Source organism: Moschus berezovskii, chromosome 8 (assembly GCF_049115385.1).
Source record: "Moschus berezovskii isolate FMDL1 chromosome 8, NW_MosBer_1.0, whole genome shotgun sequence".
NCBI classification, from domain to species: domain Eukaryota; kingdom Metazoa; phylum Chordata; class Mammalia; order Artiodactyla; family Moschidae; genus Moschus; species Moschus berezovskii.
This window is the reverse complement of record NC_142467.1, coordinates 8695204-8721914: the sequence shown is the minus strand read 5'-3', so window position 1 is coordinate 8721914 and position 26711 is coordinate 8695204. Positions and strand designations below refer to the sequence as shown.

Below are 26711 nucleotides of genomic sequence, written 5' to 3'. Positions count from 1 at the left end.
TGAAAAGACCCTGATGCTGGGAAAGATTGAAGGCAAGAGGAGAAGGGGAAGACAGAGGATGAGATGGTTGGATGGCATCACCGACTCAACGGACATGAGTTTGAGTAAGCTCTGGGAGCTGGTGATGGACAGGGAGGCCTGGCGTGCTGCAGTCCATGGGTCTCAAAGAGTCAGACACGACTGAGCGACTGAACTGAACTGAACTGACATTGTAACCGGGAGCCTGCAGTCAGGTGGGGGCTGGGAGGAGACGTGTTCCAGATGGAGTAAAAGTGTGTGCATGCATTTGGGGTGAGAAGCCTCAGGCCCCCCAGGAACTCTTGGTGACAGCCTTACAGGAGTGTGAAATGCCAAGGGACAAGTGGCAAGAAATGAGGAGAGAGCTTACAAGTGGGGACCGGACCACACAGATCCTGGTAGGACTGCTCTGAAACCACTCAACGTGCTTCCAAGCGGTAACCTGATCAGATTTTCACTTGGGTCCTGGGCTTGAGTGCATGACAAAGCCCCCAGCCTTACAAAAAAAGATTGGGGTGTTAGGAGGCCAGGGCGGCCTGGATGGGACTCTGGAAGGCCAGAATGAGGCTTTTTCTTTTTTTTAAAGGTAAGCTTTAATATTTTTTTTTTAGAAATTAATGTTCTGTAGAAAACAGAATGTAACCCCATTAGAACTGCATGTCCAGTATAAGCATAGTCTTTGGTTACATGATCAAACTCTAAGACCAGATGGCTTGGCAATGGCACTTGCTCATTTTATTATCCCCACTGAGTTTCTAAACCTCTCTGCTTTCCTCGTCTGTAAAGTGGGATCATAGCTTCTGACTGAAGCTATCTGGTAAGCACTCCATGTTGGCCACTCTCATAGTTTCCATAACAGGCTTTAAGGTGATATAAATTCCCCTAAATGCCACCTTTTGTCCTAGTTACCCATAATATAAAGAATATGTTGGTTACTTTTCAAGGATGTCAGAATTTCTTGTTATATTTAGATGCAGAACTGTGTTTACGTTTGTCGCTGTGCCGGTGGAAGTTTCCTAGTTGGGCCCTGCTTCCTGCTCTCCACAGCCGGTTTGTTATTGGGAGCCCAGTTGTACAGAGGTCAACTACGAGACCGGGGCCCCTGCCCTTAAGGAAGTTAGAATAGTGGGAACTAGAGATTCCTGCTGGTCCTCTTTCTTTCTTTAGTTTTTTCATTGCCAAATTTTTTCTTAATAACGTCTTATTCCAACAGAGAAAATTCTCCTGAGGTTGTTGCAGAAGCGAGCCACTTTTCTTCTAGATGTTTTGGCCCAAAGGAATCGTAAGAGAACTAGGCCTCTTCTTTGCAGAGTTTCTGGCATTAGCTTACTAGTCTCTAACAATAACTCTTCATTTCTCAAATCAGAAAACTCTTGCACTGACCAGCTCAAGTTGGAGCTGATATAAAAAGGAGGCAAGAATTTCTTCCCAAGTGCATAAGCTCTGACTGTCTTTGACCTGGCAGAATTTCCAAGCTATAAACTATCTGTCCCTAAGTGCTTGGTGCTGTAAGAAAACTGACAGGTATTATCAGTGATAGAGACGACACACACACACACACACACACACACACTCGTACACTCATCCAGAGCTTGCTTCTGCCCCTTCCTTACAACCCTCAAAGTGCACCTATGTTTCAGCCTTTTCCTGGGAGCACAGAGGAAAGGTTCATTTTCCTTAGAGTGAGTGTTTAATGCTTATTTTCTAAATGAGGTGAATGAAGCCTAGGGCTCCTGTTTTCAGTGCTCCATTATACAAGAGTGAGCTCTGAGGAGCTTCATCTCCAAATTTCTGAGGTTATATTAATAAAATCACAAAATCCTAGCTGGAACCCTTAAAGAACAAAGCATTTCCAGTAGCCAGGCTTTCCAGAAAGCTAAGGTTTTAACACTGTAAATACCATAACCTTAAAACATTTTGGACAGAAATCTTTCCCAGATAAATTATGGGTCTCATGAAAGTGAAACAGGTGGCAGATGTTATGTACCTGATGCTCTGCCCAACACAGAGCAGACTGGCAATAAGTGTTAGTTTATTCTTATCCTTTTGGGGGATATCATAATAATTTGGGGCTATCATTCTGGATATCCACTACTGTACAATAATTTCCTCCCAAATTTTAGGAGTAGATACAGATTTTTCGTGTTACTGGGGCTTCTTGCCTTCTTCTGTCTGTTTCTATTTGATGTCGTTTCCTCAGTTGTCAAGCTACTGCTTCAATTCGTTTTAATTCAGACAGAGCCGCGCGTGGGGGTGAAGATGAGTGAGAACGAAAGTCTGCCCTCATCTGGTGGGGGCAAGTGAAAATAAAACAGTAACTGGGATCCCCGGAGCCGGCACAGTCAGTTCAGTAAGAGACAGGGGTGAGAAGCAAACAAGACCACACCTCGTTCAGAAAAAGATTCCGTGTTCCCAGATTGAGCTCCTCTAAGCATCCTTCTCGGAGAAGGCACTGGCAACCCACTCCAGTACTCTTGCCTAGAAAATCCCATGGAGAGTCAGACACGACTGAGCGACTTCACTTTCAGTTTTCACTTTCATACCTTGAAGAAGGAAATGGCAACCCACTCCAGTGTTCTTGCCTGGAGAATCCCAGGGACAGGGAAGCCTGGTGGGCTGCCGTCTATGGGGTCGCACAGAGTCGGACACGACTGAAGTGACTTAGCAGCAGCAGCAAGCATCCTTCTCTCGCATTCTAAATTGACGATGTGGAATCTCATCATCCACGTTTCATATAATTGTAAATTTAGAGTAAACAGACTCTCAGTTGGAACCCTTAGAGGGCGTTCTTTGAGCACACCGGTGCCTGGACTTGGTAGCCTTCAGATTTGATTTCTTCTTGCCCTCGTGTGTTGTTCTGTCCGGGGTGTGATCCGTTGCCACGTGGCTTCCCTGGTGGCTCAGCCCGTAAAGAATCCGCCTGCAATGCAGGAGACCCAGGTTCAATCCCTGGGTTGGGAAGATCCCCTGGAGAAGGGAATGGCTACCCACTCCAGTATTCTTGATAAAGAATTCCATGGACAGAGGAGCCTGGCAGGCTATAGTACGTGGGGTCGCAGAGTTGGATGCTGCACGACCAACACTTGTGCTTTTCTGCGTAGCTTAGTTCCAGACAGGTGGGTGTTATTAGACATGGGTCATGCATTGGTGAAATGCACACTCCGTGCTCACACACGTGCACACACAGGGGCTTCCTTTTCACCACAGCTGAGGCAGTAGCAGAGTAAGCATGAGGTAAAGGGGGCAGTGGCAGGGAGAAGGGAAAACAGAGGACTCTGGAGGAGTTCTGATTCCACGGGGACTCCTGCTGCTTATCTGCCTCTTACAAAACTACTGTTGGCAAGTTGTTGGAAAAAGCTTTGAAATCGTGAGCCCAAGAAAAATCCCTTGCTAATTCATTTTTGAATAAGGCAGAGCGTAGATCAGTGGCAGGGCAGCTGCACTTCAAATTATGTCATTGAAGTAGAATGCTTTTGAACCGTGGTGTTGGAGAAGTCTCTTGAGAATCTTGGACTGCAAGGAGATCCCACCAGTCCATCCTAAAGGAGATCAGTCCTGAATGTTCATTGGACGGACTGATGTTGAAGCTGAAACTCCAATACTGTGGCCACCTGATGCAAAGAGCTGATTCATTTGGAAAGCCCCTGATGCTGGGAAAGACTGAAGGCAGGAGGAGAAGGGGACGACAGAGGATGAGATGTTTGGATGGTGTCATCAACTCAGTGGACATGGGTTTGAGTAAACTCCGGGAGTTGGTGATGGACAGGAAGGCCTGGCCTGCTGCAATCCATGGGGTCACAGAGAGTCGGACACAACTGAGCGACTGAGCTGAACTGAGTGGAAAGCAGACTCCTCTGGCCTCAGTGGAAGCACTGAGACGCTCTCGACTCCCCGCCCCTGATTGCGGAGCTGCGGGGACTCTGGTGGGAGGCTGCTCCCCGGGCTTCCTGCACCGTCTTCTCTCAACCAGTCGAAGCAGCTTCCTCCTGCGTGCTTTCCGGGGAGACACACCACGCCTGCTTTTACTCTCTCCCCTGCAAAGGGCAGGATACTGTGGCTCGGGGTATTTAAACCCACGTATTTTCAGGTGTTCCGGGTGACTTTCCATGTGTAAGAATCTCCCTTGAAATTCCGAATGGGGAGAGGGTGATTAAAGCTTCCCCTCCCCAGGGAGAAGCCTGAAAACCGTCTCTACACCGAAGGAGACGGAGATGACCCCTTTCTAGCATTCAGCTTGGCTTTTTCTAAATAGGACCCCGACATGCACACGTTCAGCAGTCCCGATCCCTTCCGGCATATAGGAGGTTAGTTCTCAACGTGATCTTTTTCCCCTGGGTGCACATGTTTCCAAGTTTAACTCCAGGGACAGCAGCACCCGTGGTTTCAGGAAGGCTGCTCTTGACCTCAGTTTCCCTTTTCACTCTCAACCCTGGGATTCCTGTGCCATTCAGCAAGTCTCCTTTCTTCCGTCCCACCTCCCATTTTCTGTTCCTCTAATATTCTTTGAGGTAGGGGCCCAAACTTTCATTCACATGCTTTGGGAAACATGCCATTTGGAATTAAGAACATTAAACCCTTTTGAAAGATATTCAAGCACAGAAATCATATATTACATTATGTCACCTTTGAGAGTCTGAGACCCTGTCCCTAGTCAAATATGCTAAGATTCCTTTACAATGTTCAGGTGGTCACACTGAGGGTTGAAGACACGTAATAAGTAGCATCACATTCATTCTGATCAGATTTTGCTACCAAACATTAGCCAGAAAAACTTTAGGCTTCCAGAGCTTTTCAGGCCTCAGAATTGCAATAAGTTCCAGTAGGGGAAAAAGGGGGATTTCCCTGGTGGCTCAGATGGTAAAATGTCTACCTGCAATGCAGGAGACCTTGGTTCGACCCTTGGGTCAGGAAGATCCCCTGGAGAAGGAAATGCAACCCACTCCAGTACTCTTGCCTGGAGAATCCCGTGGACAGAGGAGCCTGGCAGGCTACAGTCCGTGGGGTCACAAAGAGTCGGACACGACTGAGCGACTTTACTTACTTTCCAGGGGAACAAGAAGCCTTAATTAAAAAGACTAACAAGAATTGAAGGACTCTGGATATATCTGAATATTTTGTCATTAAAATAATCTCTCCCAAACTTTATTGTTCATTTTTTGAAAAATATAGAAGACCATTAAAAAGAAAAGTAAAAAGTCACTCGCAGTACCTATTTAAAAAAAATATATAATATGAAGCGATATTTGCATATATCTGTATACTAAAAAACCATTGAATTATACACTTTAAAGGAGTGGATTGTAAGGTATATAAATTATATCTCAGTAAAACTCCTGAAGAGAAGATATATAGATGAAAAAGAAAAAAGTCTGTAATACCTTCTTCAATCCCATCTCCCTTTCTACCCCCAGCCCTCACTCCAGGTAACTGCCATTTATATCTGCTGGTTTTCCATTTGCTTATCCCTTTTACATTTCTGTATACACACAGAAACCACAGATATGTATATCTGCACTTTTTTTCTTTTTTGGACGAAATTCAGATCACACTCTCCACAGATCTGCATCTGCTGTTGTTTTTAATTTAACAATGTACCCTGGGCATATTTCTAAGGCAGCACGTGTAAGGTTCTTTCATTATTTATAGTGACTGCCTAAATTCTGTTGGGTGGATATGTTATCATTTATATATCCTTTTCCCCATTAAAGACATTTACGTACTGAGGTTTTTGTTATCACAAGCAATTCCGAGTTTTGAACTTCAACGTTAGAAGTGTTTTAGGTAACCATGTATTGCTATTGCAGGGTAGAGTTCTAGAAATGGGATTTTAGGGTTATAGAGTATTGAAACCTTTAGAGATTCCACCAAATTACCCGACAGAAGGATTTTTCCAATTTACAGTCTGCAGTGAACGAGCAGTCCATAGTGAATATCCTTACCAGCACTCAATTCAGTTCACTCAGTCGTGTCCGATTCTTTGCAACCCCATGGACTGCAGCATAACCGGCCTCCCTGTCCATCACCAACTCCCGGAGCCTGCTCAGACTCACATCCATCAAGTTGGTGACGCCATCCAACCACCTCATCCTCTGTCGTCCCCTTCTCCTCCTGCCTTCAATCTTTCCCAGCATCACGGTCTTTTCCAGTGAGTCAGCTCTTCATATCAGGTGGCCAAAGTATTGGAGTTTCAGCTTCAGCATCAGTCCTTCCAATGAATATTCAGGACTGGTTTCCTTTAGGATGGACCTGTTTGATCTCCTTGCAGTCCAAGGGATTAACCTGCACTAGATGTTTTCATAGTTGAAACATTTTACCCAGTGTTTACTTAAATCAAGGAACTCTTTTTAATGTTCCATTAAAACAATTAGAATTAGCGAAAAGTTCTTAATAGAATTACCTCTTAAAGTACATGGTAGTCTGTGTCAGAATTTCTCAGAATCTTATCTGTCGACTACTTGTCGACCCCAAGAATCTCCTTGGGGTGCTTTTTAAAATGAAAATTCCTAGTTCCAACCAGACCTACTGAATCAAATGCACAAGAAGTGGAGGACTGGCAGTTGTGTCCTGGAACTGTCTCATATTGACCAGAAAGAGCCAGTTGTTAATTTCCAGCTATTTAGTGAGCTCGTTGTTAAGTGTGCATGTGTGCTTAGTCGCTCAGCCGTGTCAGGCTCTTGGACACAACAGGCTCCTCTGTTGATAGGATTCTCCAGGCAAGAATCCTGGATTGGGTTACCCTTCCCTTCTCCAGGTGACCTCCTGACCCAGGGATCAAATCCAGGTCTCCTGCATTGTAGGTGGAGTCTTTACCAGCTGAGCCAGCAAGGAAGTCCATTGTTAAGTATAGCTGTGATGAAAAATAAAGGCAATAAATACTCAAAGATCATCATCCTCTAATTATCTTACTACATTTTACTATTATCTTTACTCTGGTTGGTATTTATGTCTGTTGATCTCTATGGTGGAAATACTGTAGAATGGTGTATGAATGGCTCATCTTTTCCCAGCACAGCGCTCAGTAATGTCCCATTGAGAGCTTGAAATCAGTCATGGTGGGAAAATTTGCACCATTGAAATTGGCAAACGCTACAAATCAGTGCTTCATAAATTATTTTGTTGGTTGTTTAGATTTAAGAAAACAATGAAAACTATGTTAGTGCAGATTATTGTGACTAGCCAAAATATTTTAGGAAATATTTTTTCAATTCAACAACTACTATCCAACACTGCAAAGATTTTGCTCACTTTGCTGATGAGCAAGCGCAGTTTCAGCCTATATCTTTGTCATTTCAATAAAGCAGGATATCAACAAACATTCTTATCTGAAGGACTCACTCATCATTTATAACCATAGGTGAGCTAAGAAAAGTTCAGCAAAAATTAAGGAAATAGTTCTGTGAAATTCATCTGATTATATGGAATTTATGATAAATAGTATTGTTTATTTTATTATTTTTATAAGTTGTGTCCTCCACATCTTTTACGTTAATAAAAATTATAATAAATGTGTATTTACACACACATGTATAATTTTTTCAGACAGCCTGTGTGTTATCAGTACACCCCTGAGCTCAGCATTCTGAAATTTTAATGAGCTCCCCAGTTGACTTTTATGCAAGCTACAGTTTGACAACTGAGTCTCAAATTTTCCTAGAGGATTAAATTTACTTCTAGGTTTTTTTTCCCCCCTGTACTCCAGGTATGTCAGGGAAATCTCCTGAGTCTTGGGCCATGAGCAGAATAATTTGCATTTATCACAATAAGTATAATTAAATCTCAATTCTCTTAAGAAAAGGGGAGCTCTGAAAAAAGAAAATGCATTCAATTACCATCTGGTTATTCAACCACTTTTTTATTTCACTTAGAAATTTGAAGGAGAGTTTATGTTTATTCTTAACATTTTCACAAAATTTGGTGTTTGGATTTTAAGATGCTAGTCTAGTAATATAGAGAAGACACTTTGAATGCACGTATGACTTTCTTGGAGATACCCCTTCCTATATATAGGGATGCAAATGTTCCTTCTTGACACTTAATCAAGGTAAACCTTTTCAAAAAATGAACAAAAATATGTTCTATCCTTCTGTTTTTTACATTTTTAAAATTTTTTCAGTGGAATATATGGGGTGACAGAGACTAGAAAGTGAGAGAATGGCAGAGACGATGAGACCAACTGGGAGAGACAAGTGATTGGCAGGAAGGTACTGCTCAACCTGCATGAAATTCCGTAGCCTCTTAGGCATTTTCAAAAGGGATGGGATTGGAACACGGCAGAAAAGGCATTGTGGAAAAGGAAACCGTGACTTTTACTTTCTTCCATAAAGGGTAAAAGCCATAGATCTTAAGTCTTATGTACTAATTCATTTTTAAAACATTTACTTTTAACACAAGAGACTGAGCCTTGGGATGGTATAAGTGTGACTGGAAGAGATGTCTCCATCTAGCTCAGCCCCTCCTGTTTACAGAAATGGAAATCAATACTCAGAAAGGTTAAGTGACTTGCCTGAGGTGGTGTAGCTACTAGTCCAGTGGTATTAAAAACTAGAAGAATTTAATTTGTGTTGAATTTCTAATTTGTAGTTTGTCAAAGTTCATGTCCTGACTATATAAAACAAATAATGGAGTCAATCCTTCTTCAAGTCCTTTGAACCCCTAGGAACAAAGAGGACATGAACTTTAACAAACTACAAGTTAGAAATTCCACACAAATCATCCTTGCCCAATAGAATAAATATGCGTAGAGGCTGGAGTGTTCACCTCATCTCACGTATGCCTTCTCATTCTGATGTATGAAGGAATCCACTTCCCTTATGGAGGGATCATTCTACACCAGGTTGCTTGATAATCCCTCTGATTTCAGAAGAATTATAATAGGATGTCCTTCATGTTCTTCTGTAACCTTCATTATACACAAGCAGCTTGTTGTGAGTCACGGGAATGATTTTAGGACTATTCAGTACCTCTCAAATGATCCAGATGAAGTCTATTTTCCTGCAATATTTTTTTTTTTTTTTGGCTTTTGTCAGTCTCATCACATAAATGTAAGCTCCCTAATTCTCTAGCTTCCTGAATTTCAATTTTGTTACTCATCTTCAGTTTGGAAGACTGATGGTCCTTATTCATCTTGTTCATTCTGTGGGACACCTGCTTATTTTAATACCTAAATATGGTCATTAAGATTCAAGAATTGCGTTTTCATTCATTTGGTTATGAGAAGATGCAGAAAGCCCTGCAGTATTATTGCCTTTTAAAGAATGTATTCGGAGTGTTCTTTATTCCTTAAAATGTGTTTTTTAAAGCAATGTAATGTTGAACAATATAATATTTAGCTTAAGTGATGTCTTTTAGGAAAAAAAATTTCCCTAATACTATTCAGGCTTTCATATTTTACTTTTATTTTCCAGTTGCTTCCAAGACAGGCCTATACTTTGCCTTCATGTACCCCTTTGCAGCTCATGCTGTTTTAATCACCCATAATTATTAACACCTTTTTGCAGCAGGTCAGGGGTACATAGTCACTAATTAATTTCATTTAAATTAATACCAGATAACCTTTCATTTTTAACCAAAATAAATTGAGAAATAAAGTTACTTGCCCATGGGCTCACATCAAAATTAGAAGACTCAAGGCCCTTTTTCGCACAGTCCGTGAACACTCAGGCTGGTGTCCGCAGCCTGTCCCTTACTGGTCCCCTCATTGCCTTGGCATGTTTGTTTACTGTGTTATAGGAATTCTGTTAAGAGATGGAAGTCATCAGACAGAAATGCTAGCATCTGTACATTCCGTTTCCTGCTTTCTATTAATTCCTTTCTTATGATAGTTGATGGTCTTGTTTATAGAATGCAAGAGATACCCTAAATAAGTACATTACCAAAAAGACATTTAATGAAAGCTATTCAAATATTGCTTTAATGACATTTACAAAATAATCCTGTTAGAAAAATAAAAGTCCAATCTTCCGTAGGCCTGGAAGAGACCCTTCTCACCTCCCTCTTTCTGCCAACTGAGACATCCTTCTCCTCTTCATCCAGTTTGGGTCCCCTTCATCCTGCTCCTTATTTCTTCTCATTCTAAATGAATTCTTCTTCTGTCCCTCTTTGGAATTTTCCAGAGTCTGTCTTCCTTGGGGGATGTCACCCTCCCCACACTTTTCTAGCTCCATTTCTTTGCAAGTATTACTTATCCTTGTTTTTCCAACTGAAGTGTAACACATTACCTAAATGGCAGAAACGAGAATAAAATCTAAGTAGTAACTGCTGCTGCTGCTAAGTCACTTCAGTCGTGTCCAACTCTGTGCGATCCCATAGATGGATCCTTCCAAACAAAACCTTTAACTTACAGTGTGAAGATTTGCTTATGGGCTCAGGAAATTTTGACTGATAATCTGGGTCACTGAAGGGTTTCAGTGTTTGCCCTACTAGTTCTTAATTCACAAATACTTTATAAAAATTATTTTAATAATCCTCATGCCACATTGCAACTTGAAGATATTGAATGACTGAAAATTAACACTAAATCAAACATATAAGCTATAATATTCAAAGTATATTTCCTAATTAATGCCACAGACTACATGCATGCATAATTATATGTAAATTTGGATTTTTTAATTGAAGAACCAAAATACAATGCACAATATAGTATTTTAAGTTGATGAAGATAATTGCGTTGCAAATACAGCCACTGATTTTAGGTTGAGGTTCAAAAAACATATATTCCAACTAAACTACAGCATTTGGGCCACATGAGCTTCCTGTTTGCGAAAGAAAATAGGGTGGTGTTGCTGCTAGGTTACCCTCTCTCTGTTTATCATTTATGAGCACTTGGAGGTTTCGGTTAAATAAAGAAGGGAGAACACATTATTGCAGAAAGTAATTGAGAATTCCAGAGAAGGTGAAAGATAAGCCTTTTATGTATATAAAAACATATCCTCAAGACAATTCAAAAATTCATAATGGAGCACTTTATATGAGACATGTGATTTTAGCTTTATATTTCAAATTAAGTTTCTTTGATTAAATCTCTTAAAGTTCCTTTTTATTCCATAACTTATTCTTCCTTCCTGTGGCTCCTAGACTTGTGCAGTTACATTCTGCCCTCAGTGGGGAGAACAGATAATTGAGAGATTGCAAAAAAAAATTAAGATTTCCACTTTAAAGATGAATGTATATTAAAAACTGACATATGCATATGAAGTAAAAAGAGTTTGATAGGACTTTTCACTGAGAGAAAGGGGAAATAATAAAATAACTGATAGTAACCACGTATACAGCTTCCCAGGTGGCACAGTGATAAATGACCTGCCTGCAATTCAGGAGATGCAAGAGTCACGGGTTCGATCCCTGGGTCAGGAGGATCCCCTGGAAGAGGAGATGGCAACCCACTCCAGTATTCTTGCCTGAAAATCGCATGGACAGAAGAACCTAGGGGGCTACAGTCCATGGGGTCGCAAAGAGTCTCACATGACTGAGCGACTGAACACACACAGCCAGGTATCATGTTTAAAAACTGCCAACCAAAGCCCATGAAGCTAGTGAACAGGCTAGTGAAAGGTGTGAAAAGACAGCATCTTTGGAAAGACAGATGAATGTTTAAATACGCTATGTACACCAAGTGAAGATTTAAAACTTAATGCCTCAGGAAGGGGCCACAAGTAGAGAGCTTTTTGCTTCTTGATCTGAATGGAGTATGTTAGTTTTCTTCAAAGTCTCAGGCTATACCTTATGATTTATGCCCTATTCCGTATATTATAGTTCAACAAAAAGTTCAAAAACCAATCAATCATTTTAAAAACTCCATGCCATATTTTTAAAAATTCTGCATTTACTTAGGATTGGGGGGTTTCGTCTTTTAATTTTATGCTCTTAGAAGTATGATTCTAGAGCAGGCTCATCGTTCTGAGAGAACCAGTGTGAACCCTAAGCTTCACGTGGAGTCTTTTCTGTGCATTCATAAGAGATGGAAAGAGTAACGTGCTCCGACATTTGTCCTGCCGTAACATCCTCTGCACACACAGTGATTATAAAAGCTCACTGGTGAGCCTTCCTGCCTGCCTTCCATTTGCTCTCTTTTGGGAACAGCACAAGCCATCATTCGTGAAAGTCATCTTCTTACAGGATGGATAAATGCATTTTCTCTTCCTTGCCACAGGACAAATGGAAGCTAGTAATTTCTAGTCCCATGGCAGTGAATACAAAATCAAAGGAGGCTGACTCACTGCAGTGACAGCTTCAAACGGAATTCTTTTTTGAAGATTTTTTTTTTTTTTGTAGTGCTGGTTTATTTAGCACCTAAGCGTGTCTCTAAGCCAGCTTTTAGCAGCCTCCAGGAACACCTCTGTGGAGTTTCTGTCATGTATTAACAGTGCCCCCATTTTGGCTATATTTGCCCACCAGATACACGTTTGCCGTGACAGCTTAAGATGTTAGTGCTTTTTGAGTGGAGACAATTTTATATCAACGTATCTGTAACTGGCAGAGAAGGCGATGGCACCCCACTCCAGTTCTCTTGCCTGGAAAATCCCATGGGCGGAGGAGCCTGGTGGGCTGCAGTCCATGGGGTCGCGAAGAGTCGGACACGACTGAGCGACTTCCCTTTCACGTCTCACTTTCATGCATTGGAGAAGGAAATGGCAACCCACTCCAGTGTTCTTGCCTGGAGAATCCCAGGGACGGGGGAGCCTGGTGGGCTGCCGTCTATGGGGTCTCACAGAGTCGGCCACGACTGAAGCGACTTAGCAGCAGCAGCAGCAGCATCTGTAACTGGAGAATCCTAAGATGATGAAAATACGCTCTCAGTGAATTCTCTAGGAGAAATTTGGTGACTGAGATCTTCTTTTGTGGAAACTCTTAACAAGAAAATTTCGATATATGCCTGTTGGGGTTCCTTGGGAGAATCATCATTTTACTGAGTACTGTTAAGTGACTTCAGGGCAAGAGTTCATAGTCCAGGAGCACCAGCAACAACAATAAAGGAGTTGTGTCTTGTCTTCATTAAAACCAGGGTTCCACTGAACGCTCCTGGGCTCAGAATGAACACAGGACCCCGATCCGCTGTGCCCAACCTGGCTTCCCCTTTGCCTCTCATTCTTGTGTCACCTCTGCTGCTGTGGGGTTCCAGATGTACAGAAATAACCCTTTTTATATAATAGCACAGCCCAACTGTATGGAAATAACTTAAAAAAATAAAATATGGCTCAAGTGACAAAAATGACAGCAGTCTGCTCCAGTGCCAAGGATGCTGACTGTGTTGCATCTACTAAGAGACCTCACTCTCCGTTCTCCTAAGGGATTCTCCAAGTAGTTTTGAGTATATAAAATGTTCCCTGACTATTGAAATGAATCCCCAAGTGATCTATTCCTTGCCACCTTTGGGAGCCATGATTTAATCTCAGCAAAACAAAACATCATCTGTCCCATTCATTTAATGGTGTTAATTCAGAACAAAGAACCATAAGGTAAAGATCAAGCCAGCATTCAAATTGTTATTAAGAAATCTGTGGACATACATTATTGAAAAATTATTGGTGTGTCTTATACCTTTAAATCATTTTTTTCTGTTAATTCAAGATAGGCAGAAAAACAGAAAGAGATCGTTAAATTCTGTTCAGAACACTCTGAGAGGGTGGAAGGGTATGAGACAGTTTACTGTTTGCTCACACATTTTCTAAAATATGTTTTTGATAAAAGGTCTTAGTTCTTTGTTTTTCATAAGACTTGACAGTGGTTCCAGGCATGCTTTTTAGTACTTCCATGAGGAAAGGATCCATCATCTAAAACTGTGGTGGGGATAATGGGTGTGCTTTATCCTCTACCTTCTGAGGAGAGTGTAGTGAATTGAAATCCATGCTATGACTGTCTTTCTGAAGGACTTTTCCAATTAGTGGGATGTTGCTGTAACAACACATTGGTTCCCTTAGGATCAATGATTAACCTATTTTTTTTTTAATTGAAGCAGGAAGCATCCAGGACAAGATGAGCTCATGAAATACATCTCTTGAGGGAAAGATTAGGAGAAAGCAGCAGACTTTTAAGGACCTAAGATGTAATAGGTTATTATCATGCATTATTCCACATCCTTACTACTTAGCTATGAATCCAAGCAGGAACTAAAAGCTATTATTAGGAAAGCAAGCTAAATAGTGTGGAATGGATAACCTCATATCCCATGCATCCACCTCCCATTAAGAGAAATGAACTTCCTACCTAAGTGGGTATCCTTAAGTATCACTGGTTACTTATCTATCTTTGCTTAATTCTTCTATCATAGTTACAGGACATTTCATAGATAAAATTCCTTGGAAGTCTCTAAGAAATAGAATTCTTTTTTTTAAAGTAAATAATGTTCACTAAATACTGACTTTTGAGAATTAGTATCAATTAGTGTTGATACCCAGATGTATCACCAGTTAGCTGAATTACTTTGGTCAAGATTCAATCTCAGTTGCTACTTTTCCCCTGTCTATAAAGTGCAAGAGTTGAACTCCATCATCTCCAGGGTGCCTTCCTATTCTGAAATTCAATGAGTCTATATATTTGATAAAATACCTTGCTGTGGTTACACATCTCTGCCTAAGCAGAGAACAATTTCCCAAAAAGAGAAGCTGAAACCCTTGTGGAGCAGTCATCCAGTTTTCATCTGACTCAAGATTAGATTCTGATTGAATGTTATTTTCAGTTTTCATCCAGAGCCTGGAAATACTTGTTTCTTTTATTATCAGACGATTCTTTAGAAGTCTTAACCAATGGACCACCAGTACTTCTATGGCTTGATGTACTTCTAAGACATTAGTAGACTTGATTTTACTTGATTTTCTTTTTTAAAAATGACTCTTTTAACATTTTCACTGTTGATATCTTCACCATTACAAAAAGTCCCAGTATATACACATGACATTATAATGGACTGTAATGACATAAAATGAAATATATCTCCCAATGTCATCTGATCCCTATTTAGTGAATGAAGTTTCATCACTGTTTCTTTAAATCAATCAGGCTAAAAGTATTTCTTAATGAAAGAGAACAGCCGTCATGAAAGATCCCTTTAACAGGGATATTTTGGGTTCAATCTTCTGTAAATACAAAACACTAATAGCTGAAAGTCAGGTGTTCACCAGTGTACCTTGGAGAGAATGAACCCACAGCCCAGTACAGTAAAAGAGAGGACAATTTGTTTTTGAAAAAGACTAAAATAAATAAGTAAAGATACCTGGAAAGAAGAGCTGTCAAGATTTTTGCATGATAATGGCTATACACGACAAGTGAATAAATGTAAATTAAAAGAACAATTTCAAAATCAGTATAAAAATTGCCTTAATCCTGTTGGACTAACTTCCTCTAGTCCAGAACTTAAAAACAGGTTGTCTTGAGTCTGGTCAAGGGGATCTTTATTACTTAAAATCATGGAAAGACTTTGAAATGTGCATTATCAACTTCTTCAAGGTCCTCTAGTCCCTAACGCAAGAATCTCATTTTAGCCAGACCATGATGTTTTTGTCTCATTGACGTTTCACTGTATCACTGATGACTCTGTTCTGTGTCTCGCTAGTTTGTACCTTTCTGAATCAGCATTTCTGCTTCCATTTTCAGAATACCTATTTTGTGCAATATCTTTAGCATACCATTTCAATTCTGTTTTTTAGTTGTCTCTTTGCTCATTTGATATTCCCATTCCCCCCTCTTTGTTCCATTCCTGTTATTAAATTGGAAAAATGTGATCTGCTTCAGCTTCTTCAGTTAAAGAAATTCCTGACCTATAGCTTTGAAAATATATTTTTTAAAATTTCATGTTCTGTTGTCATTTGTGAAACGAATTGCCAGTTCAGGGTCGATGCATGTTACAGGATGCTCGGGGCTGGTGTGCGGGGATGACCCAGAGGGAGGATAAAGGGAGGAGGGAGGTGGGAGGGGGCTTCAGGAGGGGAAACTCATGTACACCTGGGGCAGATTCATGTCAATGTATGGTAAAACCAACCAATATAATATTGTAAAATAATTAGCCTCCAGTAAAAAAAATAAATTAAAATAAAATTTCATGTTCTGAAATTTTTTAGAATCTACCAATAAAAAGAATAATGATCATAGTAACTTATATTTATTGGCTATTTTCTGTGATCCAAATAGAGTGCTACATTCTTTACATAGGTGTCTCATTTACAGTCTGAAGTTTCTTAGTTGTGTCAGTATTGATCACGAGTACTAGTCTACCAAATATTAAATAGATAACTTTTTAGATCCTACTCCTTTTAAACAAAGGAACTCAGAGAGGACCTAGTGGAAACTGGTGATGATTTTGTAAGGCACTGTGGTCAAATAGCTATGTGTGATGAAACTGTAAAGATTAATTCTAAACTTACCACCCAACAAACCTTACATATGGTACATTGGAAATGTGCAACGTTTATATTGAAATATAAGTCAAGAGAATAGTCGTCACTTCCTGTTCTACCTTCCATTCATTCAATCCTGTGATTTCAGGCCATTTCAGTTATTTCACCCATCACTGTTCAGTCTTTACTTAAGCTGTGGTGTTCTGTTTCTCTGGTCTTCTGCTATGCTTCAATTTTTCCATGTATTCCTCTCCTCTCTTCTGTTTACGTTCATCCTAGTCACAGCATTACATTTCTCGACTAGCTTTTTCAACCAGCATATGATTTGGGTACTCGAGTTCATTTTCTGTACCTTTCTTAACTATCTCAGTCCTGACTGCATTTTTTTCATCGTGTGTGGTAAAATATTAGCAGAAGCACTGATGTGTTTCTTTATGATAATAAACCTTTAAAGTGTCATCCGTTTTAAGAGACAGACTTCATTTATAGCCTAGTGAATTGAAATGAATTAATTCTTATGAGGCTTCATATCTTGTGGCTGAAGTGCCGTGTTACAATAGAAGGGCAAGCAAAGTCAGAGCCCATTAGAAATCAGCAGTAAAATATGCAAAACCAGTGGAAGTTTCTGAGTTCAGAAGTAAGATCAGTGTGGAGGTTATGGAAATAATATTGCATAACTGTGGCTAGGATCATGTTGGAGTTAAAAGGTCATAATCTCCACACTAAATGCTAGGCTGAAATATGCTTCTCTCCAAAGCTGCCACTTGCAATAGGAATAGCTATGGATCCTGGAGCCCTCCAGACAACCTTGTTTGAGGGAGTTCAGGTTACTCTTGCTGAAACTTCTCAATGTATGTATATGACCTCCTTAGGTCAAACTGTAGAAAGTCAAACTGGAAGAAATCATAGTGATTTACAATAATAAAATTTGATTTTGAAATAATGAATATATTTTCATAGCCATTGATTCAAACAATATCAAAAATGTATATGAATATGCTTTATAAGTATTTTCTTTATTTTGTGATAACTGTTAGCATGTTGCTCAACTAAAATATCATCATTAAAACATTTGTCCATTACTAAGTTAAAGAATTTCCTCAAGTTACTCAGCTGGTCTTGTGATTGTTACTCCATGGATAAGTAATGATATTTATATATCTAAAGTATGATGTTTCTATCTAAAGCATAAAGCATAATATCTAAACACTCATACACATAGGCACACATGCACACAGCAGTTTTTTTAGAAAGCCTCATTTTTTGCTGACTCAGTGGATCAAATTCACAAGATAAATTTGATGGACACAAATTCTTTCATCCATGTCAAAGGAATTCTATTTAGTGTGATTTTTAAGTGTGTTCCTTCACCAGTTTTCCTTCTGTATATTTTAATTTCTGGAGTTTTTTATTAAACAGGTAAGATTTTCACTTTGTATATTCACTAGCCTTCTAACCATATAAGATTTTGTTGTTGTTTAGTCCCTGAGTTGTATCCAAATGTTTTCTGACCCCATGGACTGTAGCCCGCCAGGCTCCTCTGTCCATGGGATTTCCCAGGCAAGAATACTGGAGTGAGTTGCCATTTCCTGCTCTAGGGGATCTTCACAACCCAGAGATCAAACCCACATCTCCTGCATCGGCAGGTGGATTCTTTACCACTGAGCTACCTAGGAAGCGCTATACAAGATGTACATTCTGTAAAACAAATCTTAAGAGTCTTGAGATTCAATTTTCCCTAAAGTCATTATGTTATAATACCTAACTCAGAAGTTCAGTATATTTTTCTCCAGAATGTGTTGAGTTTCTCATATTACTACTTGAGTTTTTAGCTGATTAGTTATTTTGTGTGATATCCTTGACTGTCTTACAGAATATGGCATTGATTGATCACTTTTAAATCTCCATAGTGAAGCAAATAGCAATTATATAGAAATTATTTAATTTGCTATCTTTTAATTTGGTGAAAATTTTGATGTGTGCTTAGAAAATGTCTTCAAATTAAAAGTTATTTTTTACTTATTTTCATGCTTTTGAGTAAAAATCTACTCAATTTAGACAATTCTAATCAAGAACGTTATCTAAGAGGATGATTAGTTACTGGCAATAGCTGGCATGTTACTGTTAATAACATTCCTGCTGCTCTTAATTTGGTGACGTATTTCAGCTTTAATGATAAATTTTAAAAGTTGCCGAAATGTGTTAATTAACTTATTTATTTTTCTCACGGAGTTTTTTTGAAGTTGTGGTAAAGAATATTAGCCAAGTGGAATATCAGAATGTAATTGACTTGATTCTTTCAAAGGAAGAGTATACTATAAAACCAAGAGACAGTTCTCATTGCGCTTAGAACCTTTTGCTTGATTAGACATTAGGGGAGTGGGAGAAATTCTCACCTGGTATTATTAATTAAAATAAAAAATTACAAAACCCGACCATCCAGTAATTAATGAGTCATCTGTAAGTGCCAGGTAATGTGCTAGGTGGACCACTTCTATGATCCTGTCCTCCATTGCTTAAAATCTTCCAGTGGCTTCTTGGGAGACAGAAAATAAAACCCAGAATCTTAAGATACTCTGCACGGCCTAGGCAGTCTCCTGCCTCTTGGCCACTGTATCCTTCCTGGACCTCAGCTACCCAGGGTCATATTATCCTGTTGAGTTCACGGCGTGACTTTATCACGTTTATGTGCTTGGTGTTTTGTTTCTCCTTGTCCCTCCTACCCCATTTCCCTGTGTCTCCACTCCCACTAGAGTGGAAACACCATGAGAGCAGGAGATCTGGACCTGCTGCTTTTCACTGAATCCCAATTGTGAAGAATATAGCAAAGCTCAGTGAATATTCACTGAATGAACAGATGATTACCATTTATCGAAATACCCTTAGACAATAGATATTTTTCATACACAGGATGAACGTTTCCTGAAAATAACTCAGCTATTTAGGTGAGTCTCTGGAGTGTAGAATCCATTTGGTATAAATGAATGATACACTTTACTATTCTCTTTTGATCAGTGGAGATACTTAGGTAATTCTGGGTGAATCCAATGGCTAATCATTTTGAAAGTAGTACAGAGTAGGTGTATCTATTAAGTCTCAATCAGTGCACTTAGGAAAACTTGTTCTCAACAATAAACAATTTTAATAAACAACAATATTCAATTCTCATTTCTGTATCTAAAGTAGAGGCAAAAATTAACATAAACCTGTTGTATTCATTCTTTTGTTTATTACTGTTTTCTCATCTATTTAAAACTCAGTTGAAATTTTTTTAAAAAGAATTCAATGAAATTATGAAAATAGGATCTCACTGAAATTGATTTAGGAGAACGGACAAAGTCTCTTTGTAAATTGACACTAATGTGATGTTAAATGTAAAATTAAATATAAAATGTTCATCATTGCATTTATTTCTGTACTATTTTTGTGAAGATCAAGCTTAATACTATACAGTGAAGTTTCCTTTCTGTTTTACTACTGAAGTGTTAAACATGACTTTTTATATTTTATCTAAACTTTATCTATGGTAAATCAACATGTCTATCTTACTAGTTAAGTTACCTGTTATTATACATTTTTATGTGAAGTTACCTTTGCTTTTCTTATGAGAATTACAGATAAAAGGAAAATTTTTTCTTAAAAAAATCATATGCTATTATTTATTAGTATACTTCACTTCCTAATTTCTAATATAAATCTATCACTCTTGTACACACTCAATAGTTATATTAAAATCAACTCAGAGTTGAGATATAAGGTTTTATAATTCCTTAGAACAAAATGCGTAGAAAGAATTTAACATATACAGAAATGGAAGGAATGAGTAAGTCTGAGTTACTGTTCGTGGTGTCTCTGGTTAAAGATCAGCAAGTTCAAAAGAGATAAGAATAGCCAGGACATGGAAGCAACCTAGATGTCCATCTGCAGACGAATGGATAAGAAAGCTTTGGTACATATACACAATGGAGTATTACTCAGCCATTAAAAAGAATGCATTTGAATCAGTTCTAATGAGGTGGATGAAACTGGAGCCTATTATACAGAGTGAAGTCAGCCAGAAAGAAAAACACCAACACAGTAGACTAACGCATATATATGGAATTTAGAAAGATGCAAATGATAACCCTGTATACGAGACAGCAAAAGAGACACAGATGTATAGAACAGTCTTTGGGACTCTGTGGGAGAGGGTGAGGGTGGGATGATTTGGGAGAATGGCATTGAAACATGTATGTTGTCATATGTGAAACAAATCGCCAGTTCAGAATCGATGCATGTTACAGGATGCTTGGGGCTGGTGTGCGGGGATGACCCAGAGGGAGGATAAAGGGAGGAGAGAGGTGGGAAGGGGGGTTCAGGAGGGGGAACTCATGTACACCCGGGGCGGATTCATGTCAATGTATGGCAAAACCAACCAATATAATATTGTAAAATAATTAGCCTCCAATAAAAAATAAATTAATTAAAAAAAAGAATTTGGATGTGTGATTTAAATTTCTATCTTCCTTCTACCTGAGAAAGACAAAGAAAGAAAGAAGACAGAGGATGTGTAAGAGGTCTCTGAAGTGTCCTTGGCAAAGGTACAGAGATACTCAAACACTTTCCACTGAAGTTAGAGTATAAATAGAATGAACATCAGGTTCCTATTTAGAACGTGGGATTGAGTGGGGCTTAGAAACCAAATAAGGTGATTCCTCTACATAAATTTGAGACACTACAGACTCTAAAAAATGATAATATCTTGAAAGCCCAAATGATGGACTAATTCAGTTTTTGAAAAGTAGAAAAGCTAATTGTTTGGATCCCCGTAGAACAAAACCAATTCAGTTCACGAGCTTTTCTGGATGTTTCAACAATACAGATAGTCTATAGAGAGTGGGCATAGCTTTCTTTTGTGAGCTTATGACTAGAATTTTAGTGTGTCTGCTAGAAAGCAGATAACTGGTCAGTTTGATGAGTCAGGAAAAAGCTACAGACTACTTGAAATGATAGTTTTGTTGTTGCTCTGTGATACATTGGAATTAACTGGATTTTATGAGTATGAAAGTACCCTGTAAACTGTAAAACATCATACAAGCAAAATATATAAGGTTTTTAAATTTAGTATTGAGTTATTGCTCACCATTTTTAGTTTGAAATTCATTATTCGTATTTAAGATGTGTATTTTGTGTGTGTGTTTTCAGATAATCACAAGGACTGCTCTGGTGTTTCCTTACACCTCACTCGCCTGCCGTAAGTACCTTGGTTATCCTAGCTGAGTGACAACTTTTGAGATCTTCAAGAGCTTAAACATGGGAAATCCACTATGCTAGTTATCCATTGCTGTATAACAAATTATTCTAAACATAGTGGCTTAAAACAACAAGAATTTATTGTCCCAGTTGCCTGTGGCTAAGGAGTTTGGGCACAGTTCAGGTGGGTGATTGTAGTCTGACACAGAGGCACCAGTGAGAATCTCGGCCAGGGTTTCAGCCATCTGGCGGATTCGCTTACGGGCTCTCTCACGTGGCTGTTGACGGGATTTGGTTCCTTGCTGGCCGTGGACTGGAGGACCCCCTCGTTTCCTCCTCATGTGGGCTCTAAACAGGGTAGCCCCTAACATGGCTGCTGGTGTCTGCCCCTCACCATCAGCAAGGCAGAACGCAAGAGGGTGTCCAAAGTGGAAGCCAGAGTACTTCTGTATCCTCATCTCAGAAGTTACGAATGTGTGTCTGATAGGTCAGGAAAGTGGTGACCACAGGTCTTCCTACTCTGAATCCAGTGGACAAAAGAAAAATTATTGTTGCTATATTCTGTTTGTTAGAGATAACAAATTACTGGGTCAGGTTACTAGGTCCAGCCTGCATCAAGGGAAGACGATTGAACAAGGGCAAGGATGTCAGAGCTGTGGGTCATTGGGAGCTGTATCGTTCAGGGTCCTCCAGAGAAACCGAACCAACAGAATGTATGAGAGAGAGAGAATGAAAGAGAAACTGAGACATTGGCCCATACAGTTGTGAGATCTGGCAAGTCTGAAATATTCAAGGCAGGATGGCAGGTCGGAAATCCTGGCAGGAACCGATGTTGCAATCTTGGGCCCAAAGGCATAATTCCTTCCTCTTCCGAGGACCTCAGTCTTTTCTCTTAACACACTCATCCACATTTTGGACCATAATCTGCTTTACCCGAAGTCAGTGGTTTAAATATTAATTACATCTTCAAAAATACCTTTGTAACAACATCTAGGCTAGTGCTTGACCAAATATTTTGGCACTACAGCCTAGCTGACTTGACGTATAACCACTTGACATATTAACCACTACAGGAGCCATTTAGAGGTTGGGCTTCCCAAGTGGCGCTAATGGTAAAGAACCCCCCTGGCCAATGCAGGAGACTTAAGAGATGCCGGTTCACACTGGGTCAGGAAGAGCCTCTGGAGGAGAGTATGGCAACCCACTCCAATATTCTTGCCTGGAGAATCTCATGGACAGAGGAGCCTGGCAGGCTACAGTCCATAGGGTCACAAAGAGTCAGACACAACTGAACTGACTTAACACACACACACATGTAGAAACATTTACCGTGCCACAAAAATGTGTATTAGCTATTTGCCCAAGAAAATAAGTTATTCTCAAGAAAAATATATATATTCTACCTCTTTTCCCATATATTAGTTAAATTTCCACATGAACCATATTTTATAGATCAGTGCATTGAGGTATACCTTATTTTTCCAAGGCAATTGTTTTGACATTTTCCAATAGTTGAAATGAATGTTACTGTTTTGTGCAGACAGCCTTTAATTGCTGGCATGTACCTTATGATGTCTGTTGATACTGTTATACCACCAGGAGGGAAAGGTGAGTGATGATCTTTCAGAATTTACCATTACCTCATTACCAAATCTTTAAGGATGGATTTACAGTACATCTTTTATAAACACTTGAAATGACCAATATTTTTGAGTCCCTGAAATTAAACCAGTTCTTTATTATCCTTGGAGTTAAAATAGGTTTCTGTGTTATTCCAAGCCAGCAGTTTATTATTTTCCAGGTTTGTGCCAAGAATTGAGGTCCATAGGGAGGTAGTGAGTGATATAAATTTAAATATAATTCTTGAGTATTTTACCAATAAATCATCCATTCTTCAGATGCCAAAAAAAAAATTCTTATCATACTGTGGCATAAACTTATAGAGAATATAGATTAAGAATCAAAAGCTAGCCAATCCAGTCTTTGAACATAGATTTGTAAAATTGGTATAATAATAGCTGATTTCTCCTAAATTTCCAAAAAAAAAAAACTATAAGAATGAGTATAATATTATTTATTGCTGTAAATATCTTATCCTTGGTGGGAGTGTCATATTATTCATTTGTTCTTACTGAGTATCTGTTAAAGTTAATGACAAGTATGATCTTGTTACTTTGCACTGTCTAATTTTAAAAAGGAATTTATTGAAAACTCAACTATTTGTCAGTCTATAAGGAAGTAAAAGTATATGAAATGTTTCCTTCTCAACAGGAACTGTCAATCTTAGGTGTTTGAAATAAATTTTTCAAAAATCCTTCTGTTCTAAAAATAAAAACCAATATTTAAGCATTTTCAGCTGTACAAATTTCATGATGAAGGTATCAAATTAAGCCTGGGTTTTCACTGACAATGTATGTTGATTTGACTTTAGTCATTTTATGAGTGAGACAGAATATAAGGGGCTCTTAACTCATTTTAGTAAGAAGCTGGCCCATAACAAGTGCTTAATACCTCTGAGTACATGAGTTTGTGTTTACTCAGAAGCACATGCTTAACTGCTTGTGGATACTCTGTACGTACTTTTAGTCAAGAATAATGTTATTTTCCAGTTGAATAATGACTTTTTTCTGTGTTTTCATTTCTAACAGTGGTGAATTCTGATATTTCATGCCATTATAAAAAGTATCCAATGCATGTCTTTGCCTACAGAGTTCACACTCACCATTTGGGTAAGAACTTTACTTGTTAAATCATATGCCACTGTGCTTGCTAATGCTGTCAATGTAAAATGCAGATTATATCTGACCTGAAATCTGTTTCATCTGTTTCAATGGAAGAGGTTCTGTGCAGGACCTTAAAATTCTGCATGTGTTTTCATCATATTGTTTTCATTAAAATGCCGAGCATTCGGGTTTCTGAAAATATTTATATTTTATTTTGCAATAAGAAAACAAACAATACCTTTTATCTTTCTAATACCTTATACAGTTATAATTTGTGTTCATTACAGGCAAGGTAGTCAGTGGATACAGAGTAAGAAATGGACAGTGGACCCTGATTGGACGCCAAAGCCCCCAGCTGCCACAGGTGTGTGGAATCTAGTACAATTTTGAGAGAAAAAAAAATCATTAATCAGCAGGTTGTAATTTATAAAGCCCTTATAGAACCCTTGTGAATTTCTCTAGAATCTAAACATCTCTGAGTCTACCTTTACTCTTATGTCTGAGCTGTGTAACTTCTTTTTTTAAAAATTGTTTCCAATTTGATGGTTTCCTTTTCAGTTCTCTGAGTATTTCAAAGCAGGGTGGTGAAGTGTGTCGTGAATGTGTGTGTATTCATCTTTCTACCCAGAGTACCCCAAGCTGCACGTTATTAAGCATGAGTTTCTGGGTTCTGTTGATAATTTTAATGAAGCATTGTATTTGTCTTCTTTGCAGGCCTTCTACCCAGTAGAGCACCCAGTGGATGTTAGTTTTGGTGACATCCTGGCAGCAAGATGTGTGTTCACTGGTGAAGGGAGGACAGAAGCCACACACATTGGGTATGACTCCACAGATTCTGTTATTTAAGAACACTTTATTAGGACAAGGCGTGGTTATAAGTGACAGTTATCTTCATGAATGAATGGCTTATTTTTCCCTATTATAAACTATTACAACAAACCATAGCATTTTATGATTTTAGGACTGATTGAGTTGGTCAAACTACAGAACATGTGCTTAGTTTTTCATAATACCTTTCTTCCTGCTTATTCAAGACCTTTAGGATCACACCTCTACATGTTATAGTTGCCACAGGAGTGTATATTACTTCCTGTACATCTTAATAAAGAAAAATGTAATGATTATAATTTTTTTCTCAAGTGTCCTTTTGCCCTATGTTCAAATTTAGGTGACTATATAGGTTCTGCATATAATGGTGGCCATTAATTACTCAGAACCAGGATTTTTTTTCCTACCTGTTAAAACCTTTATATATTCGTTATGAGAATGTTCAACTTTTAAGTAAGCTTCAAAATACTGAGCTGCTTTGAAATAAGTATATTTTATAACACCAAGTACATTTTTCAAAGCACTGTGAACTCTTTCAAAAAGGGTTTGCCTAAATTAAAAATGAAAGATAAAGTCTCTTATCATGTTTTTTGGTTAGAAAAGAACCAAGGAGCCTCCTTTCCATTTTAAACTAGATTATAAAATATTTACTGACACCACCTAGAAGATGAAGCTTTAAACCATTTATCTTTTGATCAAAGAGGAGTTCCAGAGAGTAGACATCTGAAAATATGCATTAGATGCGCAGTTGATTCTTATGATGACAACACTAGCTGTTGGTTGTTAGGGGATACAGAAAAAGTACTAATGCAGGTGAATGAAAAAAAAAGCATTTGAGATGGTAGAATAGGATTTTTTTATGTCAGCCTAAAAGGATTTTTTACTAATAAGCATCAATTTTGAGACTAATGATAAACAGAAAAAAGTTATCAATTTATATTAAACAAGGAAATTTTAACAGATTTGCTTTTAGGTGAATTTGATAAATTTAAGACGGAGACGTGAGGAAAGCAATAAAATTATTGAGTTGCATAAAATGGTAACAAAAGGATTGACAAAGTAGATATAATTAGATTTGAAAAAGTCTAATAATTCACTTTACTAACAATCTTTAAATACATGAAGTGTAGTGTCTCTGGAACTTTATTTAAGTGCCATTCGTTATTTTATTAACCTTTGAAATAAGTAAAACAAGTCCCTTTCAACACATTCTTTGTATTAGTTTTCAAGTTCAAGTGTGAAATAAGTAGAATTTTTTTTTTTTTTTTGATTAGAGGTACCTTTACAATTTGGGAGGGCTTGTGACTTCCTCCAGATTCTATCTTTTGAGTATCCCATGTGTAGCAATATCAGCCATGGAAATTAATGACTTGTTATAGTACCAAGATGAGAGGCCAAAGTGATCTCTAGGGGTCTCTTTCAGTTTCATGAGTCCAGAATAATTCTAGTCGCAACCTAGATGTCCATCTGCAGATGAATGGATAAGAAAGTTTGTTACATATACACAATGGAGTATTACTCAGCCATTAAAAAGAATGCATTTGAATCAGTTCTAATGAGGTGGATGAAACTGGAGCCT

The 26711-nt window shown here is 38.6% G+C and overlaps 1 protein-coding gene across 11 annotated transcripts in view; it reads left to right on the top strand.

The window, feature by feature from the left end:
• The window catches only part of PAM (peptidylglycine alpha-amidating monooxygenase), a 174931-nt gene that overhangs the window by 70790 nt on the left and 77430 nt on the right, over positions 1-26711 (top strand). For all 11 annotated transcript variants that reach the window (XM_055429805.2, XM_055429804.2, XM_055429803.2 and 8 more), the window contains exons 7-11: positions 21534-21582; positions 23122-23189; positions 24230-24310; positions 24592-24668; positions 25019-25122. In XM_055429805.2, the coding sequence (XP_055285780.2) occupies positions 21534-21582; positions 23122-23189; positions 24230-24310; positions 24592-24668; positions 25019-25122 (379 nt within the window). The remainder of the gene's footprint in view (positions 1-21533; positions 21583-23121; positions 23190-24229; positions 24311-24591; positions 24669-25018; positions 25123-26711) is intronic.